Genomic DNA, 19,894 nt, shown 5'->3' with positions numbered 1-19,894 from the left:
AGTTTCCCATGGGAATAAAAAAAATTAATCTGGTGATTCAGAAGCTTCCAGTGCTGTTCACTTTTCACAAGCTGTGGTTGTCTCCTGAAGATTTGATGTACTTGGCACTTGGCTTTTGTGCCTCTGCTGATGTAGGTGCCTTGTGTAGATTCTTGCACTTGCTACCTCATCTCTTCTTGAGTGTATTTTGGGCTGTTCTCTGTTGCACAAGGTTTATTCATAGCCTCTCATGATGCTGGTCTACTGAACATCAGTACAGAGCATCCTCTGCCACAGCAGGTGGTTTCCACTTTCTTTGGGGCAGATGCTGAAAAATCACATTTACCTTGGGCATAACCTGGATTGGCATCTTCCTGCCAGTTGCCATTTCATAACCACTCCTGGAAATGGCTTTGGACTGCCTGTATGACTTGTACCTCTGATGCCTGGACTAACCTGGCATGTTGGAGTGTGCTGGATCTCTGAGTTTCTAGGGCCATTAGTCATGCTGTAAAGCACGTGGCAGCAAGACAGCACTACTTGAATCAGCCAGGATGTTTGATCTGAGGGCTGGAGCACCTCTGCCATGGAAATAGGCTGAGAGAGTTGGGTTTGTTCAGCCTGGAGAAAAGAAGGCTCCGGTCAGGTCTCAGCACACCTTCCAGTCTCTGAAGGAGCTACAGGAAAGCTGGGGAGGGACTTTTTAGAAGGGCCTGGAGTGACAGGACAAGGGGGAACAGTTTCAAGCTGAAAGGGGGGAGATTGAGATGAGATACAAGGAAGAAATTCTCTGCTGTGAGGGTGGTGAGACCCTGGCCCAGAGATCCTGTGGCTGCCGCATCCTTGACAGTGTTGAAGGCCATGTTGGATGGGGCTTGAAGCAACTTGGCCTGGTGGGAGGTGTCCCTGCCCATGGCAGGAGGGTTGGAATTGGATGAGCTTTAAGGTCCCTTCCAACCCAACCTAGTCTGTGGTTCTATCTTGAGATAGAAATTTGCTGAAAGGTGTCATTCCCTGCTGTTAATAAAGCTCTAGTGAAGCTCTTTCCAAGAGTCATGGTCCCTCTCTTTTGCTACTGTTCCCGCTCCCACATTCAAGTTCAATGCACGTCACAGAGCATTCAAGCTCAAGCAAGCATTAAGCTTTTTTGGGGCCTGATCCAACTTATTCCTTGGGCAAGTGTGAGCACAAGGAATCAATGGGACAGGTGAAGGTGGGATGGCCCCTTTTGGTGGCAGACCTCAGGAGCAGTTTAGCATCTCCGGGAGCCTGATGCCATTCTCCTGTGACTGCACAGGAATGCAGTGCAATCAAAGTCCTGAGTTTTCAGCTTTAATGTCTGCGTTTGCTCTCATTCCAGCCACGATGCTTTCATCTCTGAAATACTATGCTAGGTTTTCGCTGTGCTCAGCTTGAAGTAGCAGAATTTGCCTGTGGATTCCAGTGCAGTGATCATCTGTGTTTATTGGGGTGATAACTTTCCCATGAGGGTGAGGGTGGATCAGGGCCTTTTACAAGTAGTCAAACCAAATCACTTGGCAGGAAGACCAAAGCTGTTGAGAAAATTCAGATGATTTCTGCTTGCAGCAGCCTCTGCTATGCCAGGCTGCTTTTTCTCCAAAGGAGAACCTGCACAGGTCCTGCCTGGATTTTCTTCCCCTAACGTCTTGTTTAATACCATGGAGTAATTCCTTGTTTGGATGTGATTTGATCTATGAATTGAGTTAAACTGATCATGGTTTGTGTTTCAAGTGTTGGTTGGTATCCTTGAAGCCTCAAGAGACCTCTGCTCTGCCTGTGGCTTTACATCCTGCCTGTTTGAATCCAGAACTGCTCATCTGATTGCTTCCCAGCACCGTGGCTTGCTTTGACCTTTTCAGTCCTCTGACAATGCAGTTACTCGCCATTAAAAACCTCAAGTTTTACTGCCCAGACAAAAAATACTTCTTCCTCAATAAATCTCTTTTGTTGGCAATGTCCTTCTCAAGTAGTTACCTATCTACTGGTGATATTTGTGGAGTTCCTGTGGTTCACCATGGCAATGGACTTGGTGGCTCCAGGACACGTTGCTTGTTGCTGAAATAGAGCCAACCTACATCCTGAATATGCAGATGGGCTGTGATTAAATAAAGGTTTATGCAGGTTTTCTTAAAAGAACCCTATTCACTCTTTGTTAGAAGAATGGATGTAGAGAAGCCTTTATCTCAAATTTGCAGAGAACCACCCTGAAATCTTCTGCCCTCATCCTGCCTCCTTGGGTCCTGCAGGCATCAAACCTGAATATAATCGTCAATATGTAATAGTATTAGCATCAAGCTTACAGCTTCTCTTTCCAGCTTTGCTCCTTATTAAAAAGATGCTAAATGTTGACTCGTGTTTGAGTGAGCAGAGGGTGTGTTACCCCGTGTCCCTTGTAACTTTATTTCAGAGACCAGCATGGAGCTGAGGAGCCCTGCTTTGGGCAGGGAGGCTCTGCAGGGCTTGTCGTCAAGGCTTCTTTGAGTCCAGGATATGAGAGCAATACATTGGGTCTGAAAATGAGATATACAGTACAGCACTTTTATTCTAGCAAAGCCAAGAGTAAAAATCTTGACTGCAGAGCTGGCAGCATTGCTGCTGAAAACCCTCAGAGAAAAATCGAACCCTAAAAATACACCTTTAACTAATAATGTCTTCTGCAGGCTGGCACTTAGGATGCTTTTTTTAATGTTCTTTGTTGCAGCTTCACCTTGTAGGAGTTCTCACCTAGAGTGGAGCCTTCCTGAGGTTGAAATCTGAGAGTGGTACTCCCAGCTCGTGGGGTACTCTTGGCTCATGAGGCTTTGAGTGGGTAAAGCTAACTGCTGGGGCTGGGACTCCAAAGAGTGCATCACCTCTTCCCTGAAGAGAAGGAATTAATCTTTTGAGTCATGCTGCAGTGTATCTTCCTGGTTCTATGGTTATGTCTAGAAGGAATTTCATTTTAATTGCTGTACTCTCTCTTTACCAAGGAAAGCTGTAAATTTACTACTTTCCACATGCTCTGGGAATGGGATTCTTCACCTTCCATAAGAGCCTTTCTGCAATGTTATTCTCCCATGTCCCTTAATTAGCACACACCTAATACAAGTGGTTTCCTTCTTGATTTGCACTTTTCAGGATTTTTATCCTGATGGAGAAATTGGGGCAGAAGCAGTCCCTGTATATAGATCTCAAATTTATAATGATATTAGTTTTAAACTTTGTGTAGAATATCATGTTATTCTCTTATATTATTCTATGTTATTCTTGAATTATTTAAAAAGTAGAGATTGTTATCTTGGTATTAGAGGTAATGTAGGTAAATCCTGATCAAATTTTACTGCAAACTTAATGGCTCACCATGAGTTACTTCAAGAGCCCTTTCAACTATTCAAGCTGGCAGCATTAAATTCTCATTTATGTTGGCTTGGGGATATTTGAAAATGTTTTAGAGCTGCCTGGGTCACATCCCATCATTGTTTGATTTTCTGGATTGCTTCTACATCAAACCACGCTGTTTTCTTAGAGGACTTAATCACTGCTAATGCTTCCTAATCCATGAAGCTTTGTTAGGAGCAGTAGCCTCCCAAGACCAGGTTGGGTAAATGTAAAACTCAGGTTAGGCTGGGAATTCCTGCAATACTCTGTAGTAACTCATTAATGCATCCTGATGACTGATACTTAATGTGATTCCCCAAGCATGTGAGTTAACAAGATCAGAACCATCCTAGGGTAGTCTTTGTCAAGCTGCATTTTGTTCTTTTTGAGTAATGCATAGGACCACAAGTTCTGTAATATTTAAGCTTTAGTAATTTCAGCCCTGCATTTACAACACTGTTGGCAAGTCCCAGAGTGCCACTGGGCAGATTAAGGAGGCTTTCTGAAATCTGTGGTAGGACATAAAGTTATGATGTTGCTGGCACACTCCAGCCTTAGTGTTTCCCTGTTCTGCTGCCTTGACCTCACTGGGCTGCACGAGCAGATACAAACCCGTGCACTTACACAATGCTGGGGTCTGATAGTCAGGGACTTTTTTTGCTATTTTTAATATTGATCTCTTCTGTAAAGACTGGTGTGTGTATGCATTTATGAAAACATGCCATAAAATCTATAATCACTATGCTTTCAGGTCCCATTCTATATCATTTAGAGACCTCTGTGCAAATTTGTGGGAAAAAATAGGCCTGGGTACATAATGCTTAGCCTTTACACTAAGCAGCAGGGCATTGTATCTTCATGTGTTCAAGCAAAAAGGTTGTTTTGGTATAGGAGAAAACCCTGTATTATGAAACAAAACCTCCTGGAACTGCTTAAGAAACCTAGACTGGAAATATGTATGTATTTAAGTATTATGCAGCTTGATACTGATGGCAGCACTGGACACCTGTGCTAGATGTTGATTAGAAAAATTTGCATTTAGCCTTGCACTGGATTTCTCCTTGTATCAGCTGGTATGATTGTTCTTGACTACAAGGGAATTTAGTTAGTGCTGGGCAGCTCAGGAAGTATTCAGCCACCAAGGCTGGTGTGATCCCTTTGCTCCTGGTGCCTTTTGGCAAGCTCATACATGCAAAAAAATCAGTGTCAGCTGAGTACAGATACTGTGTGCTCTTGTTAAGAAAGCTGCTGCTGAGCTGTTGGGTGGGAAGGGTGGGCTCTGGCTCCTACCAGTGGGGTGTCAAGAGTTATGTGTGCAACTTAACAGCAAAATGTTTTGCACATATGTTTAATGACTATGATCACCTATTTTTGCATGGTGATGGGTCAGAATTTAAACGATTGCTCTTTTTTCCTTTCTCATGAGCTTACTTTGTGTAAGGCTGTGCTGAAAATTGACAGCCATGTATCATATTGGTTGAAAAAGCAGCTTTTTTTTTGGCCATACCTGATGTTCTGCAAGGGTTGTCACCTTCCTGACTGCTCTGAGGAGTGCCAGCCCATGGTTGTACAACATGGTTGTGTCTGCCTGGCCTTTAGTGCAATGTAGAGAACTCCATCTCTTGCTCCAGAAGTCCAAGCTCTGAAGCTGCCAAAGCTAGAGACTTTCATGTGGTCGTGTCATTGCTCTGAAATCTGTTTGTCTATTCAAGGGTGTAGCTGAGCAAAGCCTACACTGAGTTGGCCTTCAGTTCATGCACAGTGCATGCTGAAACTTATTTGCTTGCTGGGCGAGATCAAACAGAAAAGACACTGGAGAGGTGAAAACAAAGGCTCTGCTCTACCCTGTGAAAGAGGAAAAGGTATTTACATTGTCCCATTGACTGATTTCAGTTCTTTTTCTGTTCTTCCAGCTGAAGGGCTTCCCCAGGTGTATTACTTCGGACCATGTGGAAAGTACAATGCCATGGTACTAGAGCTGCTTGGTCCTAGCTTGGAAGATTTATTTGACCTCTGTGATAGGACGTTCACTTTGAAGACTGTATTAATGATTGCCATCCAACTGGTGAGTAGCAGTGGGCAGGGCTCTTCCCAGCAGCCTCCACCATGTCAACTCAGGCTCCTGCCAATCCTGGGTTAGCTGGAGGATGGGGTTGGTACCATGCATGGTTCAGGATTGTTTGTTGGTTGGAGAGGGAAACTCCCCCCACTGTAGAATCACAAAATCGTTTAGGTTGAGAGGGAGCTTCAAAGATCTCATCCGACCACCCTTCCATGGGCAGGGACATCTTCCACTAGACCAGGTTGCTTAGAGCCTCATCCAGTCTGACCTGCAATACTTTGAGACAATCATGGGGCACCCACAGCTTCTTTGGGAAGCTTCTTCCAGTGTGTCATCACCCTCATCATGAAGAATTTCTGCCCAACCTAAACCTACCCTCTTTCAGTTTAGAAAACATTACCCCTTGTCCTGTCACTGCAGACCTCGGTAAAAAGTCTCTCCCTCTTTCTTGTAAAGTTTCTCAGGTTTGAGAAAACCTCTTGCTTTATGAAAGGAAGGTCAAATTATGCTTGTGAGCAAACTGGCTTCTTGTGTAGCAGAACCAGTGAAGCTGGATTCCTATGGACTTGCATCCTGTGTCCCCTACACACCCCTGTCCCAGTATCTGCCCAAACTCTCTCCCTCTGGACATCCCCCAGAACATTTCATTCCTTATCCAATCCCCGGGACACAGGGAGCACAGCACCTTCCCACTCTTCTACCAGTTTTACTGGTTTGGTGCTACCAGGCTGCTCATAGACTGAAACCTCTCAGAGCAATGGCAGCTGAGCTCTCCTTTGCCAAAATACCATCATTTGAGGTCTCTGCCTTGGGCAGATTTGGTCAAAATTAACCAGTGGTTTTAAAGGACTAACAGCTGGAAAATCATAGATCTGTGAGCAGCATCATAGGACCCTAATTTGCCTGAAAAGGAAAGTAAGCCAGGCTGAAAGTGGTGGCTTGGATTTGTGTTCATGATAAAAGTGGATGACATGAAAACTGTATGTACTGAACATGATGAGTGGGCTTCCAGGAGTGGGTAAGGCCAATAGTTACCATTTTAGTTTGGCTTTCTCAATTTCAGTTCATGGTCTGCAGCTACTCAAGTGGCACAGCAGAAGTGGGACTGTATATCCAGGTCAACAGATCTGTGGACAGAAGTGAAGGAAAGAGAGTGGGGGGAGGGAGGGAGGGAGTGGGGAACACAATCCATTCTAAATAAAGTGAAGTTTGCTGCAGTGGAATCTCAAATGGAAAATGGAGGTCACCAATGCAGGAATTTGAACAGTGCCTCCCCAGTACTGATGTTGTGGAGTTGTCCTCCTAGGGCTGAGCAGTCTATGTTTTCTTGTTTTAAGTGTTCCCTCATCAGTGGAAAATCAGTTGATAGTAGTGATTTGATTAAATCAAGTGGCAACAGGTGACAAAGCCTTGGGTATGGCTTGTATGACCTTTCAGTTGCAAAGATGTAAATTTGTTCCCGTGAGACTGCTGGGGAAATCAAGATGGACACAGCAGTGTCCATCTGCCTTTTGCCAAGCCCAAGGGTTGCAGATTAGCTCTGTACTTGGAGGGTCTTTCCTGGAATCATCCGCTCACCTTTGACCTCAACCAACCTGCCACTTCATCCAGACACTGGAACCAGCTTGGAAAACTGATGCATAGGGTGATGCAAGGAGACATTGAAAGCAGTTGCAAATGGAGAAGTTGATGTTCTCCAGAATAATGTGATCTTCATCCACGGGAAGATATTTTAGGACTTTTACTGTCTTAGGAAAATGATGCAAGATACCAGCTTGGAGAATGTCCATTTAAGGAGACAGATTTAGGTGTGCCCCACCCCCTTTGCTGGGAGGTTTCCATGGAGGTGGTCTCACCTAGCCATTGGAGACATGTTTTCTGAAGGGGCTGACACTTACTGCTCAACTGGAATGAGGCTTTGGGGGAAGTTGTCTTGGATTTATCTTAGTTCCTACGCTCCATCATTGCAGTCACTGTGTCATGTTCCAGTGTCAAAGACACATCAGTAAAAGTTAGACTGTCAAATTCTGTAGGTTTATCTCCATAAATTAAGTTTTGCTCTTGCTTTTGACCAGCCAAGCCTGCTTAATTCTTAAGCTGCTGTAATTCTAGCCACAGGTGTGAGGTGACATAAGATTTCACCAGCGCCTTGCACAAGCTGTGTCTCTCTCCTCTGGTGCCTGACAGGGCTGCTAATGAATCCTAATAATCAGTCTTCCCAATAGAGGATTCTTCCAGCCAGCAGAGGGGAGCACCCTGCCCTGATGTAGGGAATGTGAGGGACCGTTCATCATGTTGCAGGAAGCTGCTGCTTCAGTTCAGTTCTTGCCAAAATATCATCAAATTATTGGGCTGGGATCTTTTTTAGCTGGGAGTCACCTTTGCATTGCCTCTCCTGCCTTGGGCTTCATACCCTCTGGAGAGGCAGGAAGGAGAGATCTGCTAGTGGGATGTCAAATGTCCACCCTCTTGTTCTCTAGATCTTTCTCCCCTCACTTGCATGTAAGGATCTCCACGTCTTCAGAACCATCCAGTCCCTGTTTTGATGTTTAGATGGCTTCTTGTCCTTGCCAGCTGCAGGCTCAGCCTGACAGCAGCCAGCTGTTGCTCTCAAGGTCCCATCTAGCTGCCTTCTCCTCACTCCCTCCTTAGGCCTGACCACTAAAATTAGGCACTACATGTGCTGTGGTGGCACATGGTCTGATTTTTGTGTCCAGAGGTCAATTTTTAACCAGAGGCATCTCTGAAAGATATTTTTAAATAAGTGTACATGATTGGATGGTCTTACTTAGCTTGACACATAGCAGGATCTCAGGTCTGGGATGGATCCTTTAACTCTGCAGATGTTAGAAAAAAGAAAATACATATATCATCATTGAAGGCCTGTCACTTGTGGTTATGGGAGAATCTAAATATGGGTTTGAACCAAGAACTGTAGAATCATGGTATGGGCTGGAAAGGACCTAAAAGGTCATCTCGTTCTAACCCCACTCTGTAGGCAGGAACACCTTTCACCAAAACAGGTTGCTTCAAGCCACATCCAACCTGCCTTTGAACATTCACAGGGATGGGGCAGCCACAGCTTCTCTGGACAAGCTGGGCCAGGGTCTCAGCACCCTCACAGTGAAGAAGACTCTCTTGGCTGAGGGAGATAGAAACTGGATGATAATGAGTCTTCAAGAAAGAAGGAGAACTCATTTTGGAGTCTTTTCAGAGGAGATGCTACAGCAGGGAGGTCTGCCTCAGTAGGGGGGTGAGCCACACAGCCCATGAGTTTGTCTTAGGCTTGTATGTTCTTCTGCTAAGGGTGTGTTGTGTACAGAGTTGTGGCAGCATCTTACCAAACACAAATCAGAAGCACTCTTGTTCTAATGCACTGTAATGCGCTGTCTCATATCTCTGAGTGGAAACCTGTGTTGAAGGAGTCTCTGGTTTTCCTTTCCCGGAGGAAATTTTCCAGTTCTCTTACTCCTGTAACTTGTGCATCTCTGATGCTTCACATAGCTCTGCAAGGAGCATCAAACTGGAACTGCTTCCTCCATCCTCCTGCAGCTGAAGAGATTAAGTGGTTGATGTCTTTAATGAAGTGAAGTTTGGCAATTAGAAACATGTTCGCTAACACGGATCCCTAAAGTCCATAAATCAGAAGTCACCTTAGGGCTTTTTAGAGCTAACTCAGTGTTTGGGCTGGGGGAGAATGTTTGGTATTCTGGCTTCACTTTTGCACTCTTGGCCAGGTCCAACATATGTGTGATGTTCACGGACAATTCAGTTTTGTTAGGAATAAACTTTACTTTCACTCTCACTTTATTGTGCTTGCTGTTGGAGATAAGACCTCTTCTGCCAGCCACTGTGCAAATACTGCTGGTTACAATCTGGAATAAGTCACACAGAAGTTTTTCACTCATGATCATCAAAATCATCACACATAAGAGAAACCAAAGCAGCCTTTAAAATAGGAGGAAGCTTTTCTCTCTGCTGGTCTGGTCTATATTCAACCAGGTGATGAGTAGAAGAAGACCTCAACTTTTCTAGGAGGATCTAGAAATTGAATGGCAATTGAGATCAGATCCTTAAGAATAACCTTTCTGGGGGAAGAGGGTTTATTATGCTTGCTTTTTTGGCAGGAGAAAAGAAAACAAAAGCACGGGTTTCTTTTGGCATCTGGGTAAATGTCACAAATATCCTCTCATTTCTCAGCCACGGCACAGGGGTCCTGCTGCATGCCAGGGGATGTTGTCCCCTCCCCGGGGTTCTCCAACAGCTAAAATGGAGATGTGTGACTCTGAAGATGGACTCAGCAGGCTGTGGCCATGACAGTGCTGTTTAATTCAGAGGCAGAATCTCCCGACCACCTTTAATGTTCCTTTGATAAAATGCCACAGTCTGTTCCAATTGCTGTGAAAACAGCAGAGCAGATGTTAACTCTGCTTCGCAGTCAGTTCTTCCAGTGTGAAAGCAACTCCAAGGTAGTCCAAACTCCTTGCAGTGGTTTCTCTGTCCACAGAAGAAGTAATATGTGGACTGCTAATACTACATCTGTAGTTCAGAGACAAAGGAGCTGGCACCATGTATCTGCACCCAGCACTTTCCTGGAGTGGGAGCTCCATTTCACCTCCTCTTCACCTCTGTGATGGGTTTGAGTCTGGCCAAGGTTGAGCTGCTCCAGTGCTGCTCATTTCTGCTCAGGCAGCAAGCCTGGAAGGGCGATGCAGCACAGTCACCATCTCCTCATCACCAGCAGCCACAAGCAGGGTGAGTTCCTTGTCAGGGTGAATAAAGCATGGAGGGTATTCCAGGAAACACCATTGTGACTTGGAGAGCATCTTTCCACCACCGCTGTCCATGCGCAGCTCTGTGGCAGTGCATCCTGACACATCCAGGCAGGTGGAAGTAATGAAAAGGAATATGAAAGACCCAACAGCATCTGCACCTGTGTGGTGGGAGGAAAAAAAAAAACAAAAACTGAAAATAAGTATCTCGAAGTGCTGCTGTATTGTATCACCTCATCTGACATCTCAGTTGTCCAGGTTGTTGTGTAATTCCCATTGGCCGTTTCAACAACTTAGCTTCTCTGGTAGCAGAGACAAATCAAATGAGCCAGGCAGGCTCTGTTTGGAAGTTTGCTATGTATGGAGAAGTGAGGAAATGCATTGTTCCAGTTTTAAGGGTTGCATCTTAATTTGAATTGCCTCCCGACCTACCTTTTGTCTTCCAGTCTGCTGCTGTGTCCTGTAGGTGATTCAAAGCATGAAGAATGGCTGAAGTGCAGAGCATCTGCTCTGTTCTGCATCATCCTGTAATTGATTAGGAATAATGGCTGTTAGCTGTGAAACCCATTTTCTTGGCACATTGAAATAAATCACCACTCAGAGGGGAGGGGAACAGCAACACGTGCTGTTACCTTCTTTGAAGGGCCTGTTTTTTAAGCCTGGCTGCCCTGCAGTCCATTTTTTTCCTGTCTTCTGCCCTCCCCTTGCAGCGTTTTTCATTTGGTAAGGAGTGCTGCCCCCTCCTGTCCCTTACTTCCTTAGGAATGGTGGAAATGTGGCAGGTTTGCCTTAAAAATAAGGTGTCTGAGAAACTTCTGGCAGCAGGATGGAGTGATCGCATATGCATGGAGCTTTCAGCCAGGTGTGGATCGAAGATCTGTAAATAGAAACAGAGATCTGGGTTTGGTAGGTGAGATGTATCTGGATTCAGAGTGAGAAATCAAAGAGCAGTCAAGGTCCACCAGCCCAACAGTGCTTGTGGTCAAGGCAAGTGGGTGATTGGAAGGACTGGTGTGAGATTACTGCTGCCTGGACTGCCACTCTGCTGGGCAAAAAGCTGGCTTGGTTATCCAGAGCTCCAGCCTGCCCTGTGCCAGAGATCCTCCCAGTATGATCCCTGTGCAGAACCACTGGGGAACCAGTGACTCTCTGCAGAAAGCTCCTGGGGGATGACCAGCTCGGGCCTCTCACCTTAGATGTTCCCCAAATCTGATGACATCATGCTGTGATGTCCACCACAACAGTGCATGGGTAGCACTGTGGACTGGCGTGCTTTCGTGCAGATTTTGGAGTTTATGAGTGCTTTGTGATGGTTCTGCAGTGTCATAAGCCTCTGTGCTGACAGGAAGATGGCCTTTCTGAAGAAATATCTTCCTTAACAGATTCACCATGTGTGTAGGGCAGCCATGAACCCAGGCAGCCATAAGTGGGAATCCTTATTCACCTATTTAAAAAAATATAAAGATAATAAATCAAAGTAAACAGTTTCTTTTTTTCAATTGGAAATTGAATTGTTTCCAATTGGAGTTATAAGTTAGGAACCCAAAGGAGAACTGCTCAGTGACCTACTTGATTTTCACCCGCAATACGTTTAGTTTCCAAAGCAATATTAATAATGAGTATCTGAATAAGGTGTCTTACCAGGGGGAAAACAACCCTCTGTCACTTTGGAGGTGGGATTGCTCTTTCACTCATACTTTCAGAACACAGTTAGTCAAAAGCTGAAAAACATTCCAGCTATTCCTAGTTGAGATTAATTGTTCCTTTTAGTCAGTGCTGATCTGCCTGCCCAAAAACCCCCCTCCATGAGGAATCTGGCATGTCTAAGACAACATATGGGTCGAGGGAGGAAGGTGGTAAGACACAGAGCAACAAGGGAAGGCTGTGGGCAAGGGAAGAGCTCATGGTAACCGGTTTGGTGTGTTTAAAGTCAATACAAAAAGGCTGCAGCAGTTCCCTGTGGTATCTTTCCAAGAGCTGTGTCCTGGTGGAAACATTTTCAGCCTTTGCGGTTTCTGTTGGGATAAAGTCAGGAAGCCCAGTGTGGTAGCCAGAGAAAGGAGGGGATGACAAATTCCTCTGCCAACCTCATCTGAGGATGTGACCCAGCTCCCATCCTAACTTCTGCCTTGGTTTGCTCCATCTGTCATTACATTTCTTGTAGAGGAACTGAAACCTGAGCTAGCACCCAGGCTCTGTAGGGTGATGGGGTAACAGCCTTGGTGCTTCTTAGGTAGGAGGGTGTGGTGGATGGTCTGCTGGTGAGTAACTTTTGCCTCACTGTTTTGCAGATATCTCGAATGGAGTATGTGCATTCCAAGAACCTCATCTACCGAGATGTCAAGCCGGAAAACTTCCTTATTGGCCGTCAAGGCAATAAGAAAGAGCACGTCATTCACATCATAGACTTTGGATTGGCGAAGGAGTACATTGACCCAGAAACCAAAAAACACATACCTTACAGGGAACACAAGAGCCTGACTGGAACAGCAAGATACATGTCCATCAACACTCATCTTGGCAAAGGTCTGTGTGGTTGACGGGAACTTGTGCTGCTGAGTCCTGTAGACCTCTGATGGTAGCTTAGCTTATGGCTCTCTTGTGTGCCCTTCGAGCTGTTTGTAAGCTGCCCAGAGCCATGATGCTGTTTACAGTTGTGAGGCTTTTTAGTTCCCCCCATCTTGTGGAACTGAGGCAGCTGAAATGTTGGAAGCCTCATAATTATAGTTTTAATTAGGAGCTATATAACTAGTAGCAACCCTGCACTGATAAAAGTCAAATAGGTGGCTAGTAATTGCTGCACTAGATGATGAGTAAATAGATTTTCATAGGACAGCTCTGTACTGGTACCTTCCAGTTTCAGGTGTTGGATGTTCCCTGACCTCATAATTGGTTTGGTGAAAATTAGTATTTTTAACTAATTTTAAACCTGCCTTTCATCTCCTCTCCTTGTTGCCTTCTTTCGTACCAGAAGATTACACTTCTGCAGCTGAAAGGCAAAAAAAGCTTATTCAGTGTTTATATTTACATCAACTCATAAGAGCAGGAGGATAATGGGATATCCTTTGAGTAGCCTCCCAGCTAGGAGATGAATGTGTCACTGGCTTTCACATCTCCAGGAGAGCTTGCTCTCTTCTTTGGGGAGTAAGGAGGGAGGAGACCAACTTCTAAGTTTGGAAAACTTGGTGAAGAGTCATGAAGGGATGGAGGAATGAGGAGCCACAGTGGGAACACACTTGGGAACTGCTGGTGCAGATGGATATGGAAAGAAGATCCTATTGTGTTTGGAGTACACCACGTGCCTTCTTGAGAACCCTTTTCCCTGCAGGCTTTGAATCTCCCACTGCAGCTTCTGTGGGAGAAGTGATTCTGGGAGGAGGAGAAGGTTGGCTGATGGCCGTGCAGGGGGATGTCTCTACCCAGACATTGTGGGGCCATCCCAAGTGTAGTCAGTCCCATTAAATTTCAGGACTGAACACAATAAAGGAGTGTGATCACAACTTTTCTAAAAGTTGACTGCACTCAACCATCTTCCCAAGAAGGTCATCTGCATTGTTGCACTAAGTTATCCAGGACATCCTCTTTTTTCCCCACTTTTTTTCAGCTGTGTCTGGGTAGCCTGCAGGAGCTGTCATCTCGATTGGCTCCTGCTGAGTTCTCATTTCTGGAATCTTATGCGTGTTAAATTTTCTGTTGCTTTTGATGGAGAGTCCTGCTGGGCAAAGCACTGCCTTTTTCTTCTCTTGCAGATGATGCAGTGTCAGGGACACAGCTCACATGCAGTTTGTCATGGCATGTGGACTGCATGACTAGATCTGCTCCGGATTGCAGCTTCGGAGCACGGTATCAGCTTGTAGGTGGAGGCTTGGAGGAGGGGAGGTTGCACAAGTTGCTCTGCGAGCCCAGTGAACCCATTTCTGCCCAGCACAAAAGTAGTCCCGTGCCGTTGCTCTCCACATTTGTTGTTCTGTCTTGTATCCTCCCTTGGGTGCTCTGATACATTTTGGTAGATTATTTTAAGGACGCTTTTTCCTTTGACTTGAGGCTCCTTTTTTTTTGCTTCTCAGTTATAACATCTGCATGGCAACAGCAGCAAGTCTTTCACAAGGAAAAGCAGTGCTAGGAGCTATTTTTGATTCACTCTGATGTGATGAGCTGCAGAAGCAATTGGGAAAGGGCTGACACTGTGCAACATGGTTGTTCTCTGCAACTGGTTGCATTGTCCCCTGCCTGATCCTTTGTAGTTCAGAGGAAATAACACAACCCAGCACCACATCACAGTAGCACCATTTGTATTGGCTCTGCAGAGAGGAACTAAGGGCCTGCTTTATTCCTTTGTGAGTAGTATTTCCACCCCTCATCCATCCTCCCTAAAGCTGGGCAGTATTTCTCGACATCTCCTGTGCTATCTCACGCCTCAGCCTGCCTACCTGATCTTTTCCTTATACAGTTTACAGTTTTTTTGTAATGGGTTCCAGATATTTTTGCACAATGTCTGAGCCGCAGACAACAGGTGAACTTCCCTGTGATAACTCAGAAATATGTGTGGCTACTGATCCCAGATCCATTTCTGCAGCTGCAGCGGTAATTTGTAATTTCTTCTGTTCTAGAGCAAAGTCGTCGAGACGACTTGGAAGCCCTTGGCCATATGTTTATGTATTTCCTCCGAGGCAGTCTGCCCTGGCAAGGATTGAAGGTAGGTTTGAACTTTAGGTTTTGCCCTTTAAAACTTTGTCTGGTTGAATCTGGTGGGGAAACATTTGCGAAATCCAGCCAGAAGTTCTCTGTCCTCAAAGTCTAACAAAAAGGCCTTAGCTTTACCTACAGGAGAGATTTTAAGACAGAAATGTATTACCTGTTACTTCAAGTTGCCGTTAGCTGAGTTGGAACAAGTCTGAGGAGAAGATTAAGCAGAGGCAGGTGAGCAGCTGGGACAGGGATGGCAATGGGAAGATCCCCGAGCTGTTGGCGCAACTTGTGTGACTGGAACAGAGTGGTTGTTTATGAAATTCCAGTTACAGCACACAACCCCCCAGCTGCATCTCCAGAATGTGTTTACAACGGGGGCAGTTTGATGGTTTTAGACATGCAGATGGGCTTTGGCTTGAAAAATTGGTTCTCTGGCAGAAATATTAAGCTTGGCAGCCTTTCTCCAGGGACACTGGACACTCAGTGCTCAGAAGTTCATGAAATGTCATGTGCAATGTGGAGGGCTGAGAGCAATTGAGTTACAGCAGCTGCAGCTCACATCCATCAGCTGAATTAACTAGTAGAAAGTCATTTGCTGGCTCCAAAGCTGTTGGTAGCTGCATCTTCTCTGTCACTTTCCCCATGATTAAGCTACTGTATTCAACTTTGGAGTCGCAGTGAGTGAAGGGATCAAATTTGATCAAACGTGTGCTGGAAATGTAGGTGACAACTCATAAAAGTAAATAAAGAGTTTTTCAATCATGAAAGCGATGGTGAAAGAAATCAGAATCTCTATGTCTTCAAGTTCAAACCTCTCAAAACGTGTGTTACTCCCTCATGTATTTTGCTTCTGACTTAGTTGAACTCCTCTGCTTTAAATTAATCCTGAAAATTGTTCTAAAATAATTCCAGGTTTAGAAAAGATTCTACAAAATTTCCTCAGTTCAGTGCTGAACTTGATAAGAATTAGTTGCCTGCTCTTGTAGTCCTGCGCTGGTTTTTTGCTCCAGAACACTGGCTCTTCAGTCTGATTTAGAATACAGCTTCTTCACTCTTCTGGGTTTCCTCAGCTTACACTTTTGGTCTATAACTGTCAATGCTAAAGTCTTGAGAGAACATCTTACAATGCTAATTATGCTTTTGGCAGCTGTAATTGGCGTGTTTTGAAACGGAGGCAATAAAATCTGTTCGTAGGATGCCAACTGGAGGAGAATTCTCTGCTTCAGGGGGGATTTAGCTGAGCAATCTGACTCAAAATTGTTTCATTTTCTTGATGACCAGATGTTTAATCAGTGCTGTCTAAGTGATAGGCATTTCGGCAGGGAAAGGAGGGACAGCATGGGAGCAGCGTGGGATTTGGGAGAAGTGTGACTGATGTAAACTGGGTATCCATGTGGTAGCAGTCAGTCAGACACTGTGAAACTCAAATTGCCATTGCAATTTATCTACTTTTACAGTTGTTTATGAAGGTGTTGAGGTTGCCTAGGCTTGCTGTGCAATCATAGTATCTGCAGCTTTGTTTTTCTGTCCCATGCAAGCTTCCTCCATACAGCCCTCAGGACTGGGCTGGTAAGAAATTAGCCTTGTAAGACACTACCAGATCTCCTTCCTTCCAAGTACTGAAGAAGTTTTGAAAGCATCCTTAGATACTCGTTGCCCACAGCACATAAAATGCATAGTGAGAATAACAGTAGGTTAAGATGATTCCTACTGGCATAGTCTAGGATGCAGTTCAGTCACAAGTAACATCTTCTGGTACCACCCAGGATGAGTATTAAATACCTTGTTTTTCTCCCATACAGCATGTCATTTCTCACATGGTTGAACTCTTTCTCCACAACTCTTTTGTCTTTGTGCACTACAGGCTGACACCTTAAAAGAGAGGTATCAGAAGATTGGGGACACAAAGAGAAACACTCCAGTTGAAGTTCTCTGTGAGAACTTTCCAGGTAAAGCCCTGATGGAACCATTTCAGTGCCATTGGCCATACTTTGTTAAATATGATGGTCCTGACCTCCTCTGGCAGAAATTATCTGGCTGATGTGTATCCATTATGTTGTTCCTCAAGGTGGAAGGCAACTGGAGGTGTTGCTATAAATTAGTGGGGCCTGAGAGCTTGTGGCTGTTGGTTAGACTGAGCATAACTCTTCTCATCAAGGAGTCTACACAATGCTCCAGTGTCATGTGTTAATGCTTTGCTTCTTGGCTTCCTTCTAAAAAAGGGCCTTGTTATTTTCCTTCTCTCAAGGGACTATGTTGCATCTACTGAGTTAATTCTCTTCCAACTGCAAGGTTTTACAGGTGTTGAAATGGTAGGTGGCCACCTTAGAAGATGGGATGATATGTCTGTCATTGAAGCCCACCTTCTGATAGCAGTTTTAAGGAGAGTTTTACTAATGAAGTGCACATAGCCAAGCCCAACACCTTTCTTACAGATAAGTCCACTTTTGAGCTAGGGAACAGACTATGAAGTTAAAGCCCTCTCCAGGTACCTTGTAGTCTTCCCAGAGTGGTTTTGGTGTTTTCTCTGGGAAATGAGAATCCTGACATCAGGGAGAGCACCCAGGTCCCCATGATAAACCCCATTCCTATAGGAGCAGCAGTGTTACTAGGCTCTTTCCCAGCATAAGGAGCAGCAAGCCTGGAAGGGGATTGTTGTGCACCCAAGTCATGCTAATTTCCCAGATGTATTTGCATCCAAAATCTACCCAGTTCCAAGCAGAACATCTTCAGGTTGGCTCTTGTCATCTTTTTCCCTAATAGTCCTTCCTCAGAGCTCGGTCACACCTGCAGGTCAGGGTTGAAGGGAAATGAGAGAAATTATTTCTGTTTCTTGCCTATCTGACACCAGTTAGTCCTCCACCTTTCAGAGAGGAAGAGGGGATCATCTATCTTCTGCTCTTCTTTTTCCCTTTTAGCTCCACATGACATGTATGCTGCAAGTCACAGAGTTAGGTATCGACAAGCAAAGCTGGTCTCATCTTTGTTAGCTCAAGGATGGTGTACCACACATCCTGCTGTGCACAGACTCACACTTGTACTGAGCTCTGCTCAAATGTCCTGCCTTGTCTTGGGCATCAGCAAGGGGAGGGCTGGAATGGGGCAGGATGTGACTTGCCAGGGCTCAGTTCTCCATGCATGCAAAGTCCATCCCAGATGCAGGAAAGCAGTTGGTTTAACCCCAGTCACTGTTCTGCATGCACCAGGTAAATTAACATTGCACCCTCCCCTTGGAACTGGGGTTTTGGATATTCAAAACCAGGACTGATGTAGTGACGTTGGGCAGCACAGTGCACTGGCCAGCCAGGCCCTAATTTTTGCTGGAGCTCAAGGGTGCCATGGGGTGCCCACCAGCATCTCCTGCTTTCCTTCCCCAGATGAAGTCATCATGACTATTTTAAATGTCTGTGTGAGCAGACAAACACACCAGCATCCTGTTGGCAGGTTCAGTGAGTTGGCATTTATTGTACAGTGTGTTTTAGTGTGTTTTTTTAATACAAATGAATAGAACAAAAGCTGTGGAGCTCAGGTTTGAGATGGAGCTACAGCTCTCTGGACCAGAGGTGGGACTTCCATCTTTGCTTGGTAAATGTTTGAATTGATTTGCCTGGTGGAATATTGCTGAAACCTGCTGCTTCTACAGAACAAGCCAGAGGTAGCGCCAGCAGCCCAGACAGTTCTCTCACACTATGATGCTCAATGCTAAAACACAGACCTTGGTTTATAACAACTCATTCAGAAGATTCAGAACAAAATCAAACTTATTAGACTTCATGCAGGACAGGAGGGCACTGGAAAACTGAGTGAGGTTCACCTAGCAATACAAGACTGTTAGGTAGGTCACTGAGAGTAAAGACTTGTTGGGTATCCTCAGCTTCTGTCAGTCTGTGTTGCTCAGCTGAACGTGGTGGGCCTGGGCACCTCCCCTCACTGGGTGAGCCCTCAGCCCAACTTCAAGCACCAACTTTGAGCCCGGTGCCATGAGAAAGCCCTGCTTAAGTTAATGGCAAGGGGTATTATTTGCAGTGTGTGTCTGTGTCTGCTCTGATGCTTGTACATGATGGAGCTTGTGTGTGAGTAGAACTGACCCTGCTGCTTTTTTCTCCTTTTGCAACAGAGGAGATGGCCACGTACCTCCGGTACGTCCGGCGATTGGACTTCTTTGAGAGACCCGACTATGATTATTTACGAACCATCTTCACAGAGCTGTTTGAAAAGAAAGGGTACACCTTTGACTACGCCTATGACTGGGTTGGCAGGCCAATCGTAAGTTGTCCTTGCTAAATGCCTTCCAGGTGCTGCTTTCCCACCACCTACCTCTTTCTTTCTGACAATCCCAATTAATGCCAGTGAGCTCAGGATCCAATCTTTCACTGCTGCTCTCTGGCTAACATGGGCTCAGCATAGTGAGATGTCCTGGTATTGCACTCAGGGGTTTCTTGCAGTGCCTTGAAGTTCCCCCATGGGGCAGAAGGTCCCTTCCCACCCCTTTGCCCTTGCCGTGGTGGGGCATTCAAGGCTGCTCTGGTAATGAATATGGCTAGACTTAATTTCTTCAAGTCTAGCGTGGGATTTGAGATTGATATCTAAAGACATCCATCCTAAAGTTGGAGACCTACTTGCTACCTCAGTACTGAATAGTGGAAGACCTCCATAATGGTCAAGTTCTCACTGAGACATATAGGAGATCTGCCTTCTTGCTAATGGCCAGTCATCATGTGCCAGTGATGGGAAAGGTATCTGTCACTGGAGCCAGGTCAAATGCCTGCAGTGCTGAACTGGGTACTGTTGCCCATGATTTACCACCCCAACTACATTTGTCGTTAGGAGTTTATTGTACCTGAAACGGTTTGTAAGAAAACATTCCCTTTGTGAATCATGATATTTCTTCTCATTTTTTGTTTAATTACAAAAGCATTTGATGGAAAGCCCATTGTAAGATGAGTGTGCCGTTGCTGACAACTGCAGTGGTTGCTATGGAGATACTGATGTTGTGAGCAGGGATTATGACTCT

General features: G+C 45.2%; 1 protein-coding gene across 7 annotated transcripts in view; it reads left to right on the top strand.

The window, feature by feature from the left end:
• Positions 1-19,894, top strand: part of CSNK1G1 (casein kinase 1 gamma 1) — a 107,430-nt gene that overhangs the window by 73,436 nt on the left and 14,100 nt on the right. For all 7 annotated transcript variants that reach the window (XM_071754474.1, XM_071754475.1, XM_071754476.1 and 4 more), the window contains 5 exons: positions 5,271-5,422; positions 12,483-12,717; positions 14,802-14,887; positions 16,745-16,829; positions 18,998-19,146. In XM_071754474.1, coding sequence (XP_071610575.1) covers positions 5,271-5,422; positions 12,483-12,717; positions 14,802-14,887; positions 16,745-16,829; positions 18,998-19,146 — 707 coding nt within the window. The remainder of the gene's footprint in view (positions 1-5,270; positions 5,423-12,482; positions 12,718-14,801; positions 14,888-16,744; positions 16,830-18,997; positions 19,147-19,894) is intronic.

Source organism: Heliangelus exortis, chromosome 11 (assembly GCF_036169615.1).
Source record: "Heliangelus exortis chromosome 11, bHelExo1.hap1, whole genome shotgun sequence".
Lineage (NCBI taxonomy): Eukaryota > Metazoa > Chordata > Aves > Apodiformes > Trochilidae > Heliangelus > Heliangelus exortis.
This window is presented reverse-complemented; position numbering and strand designations above follow the sequence as displayed.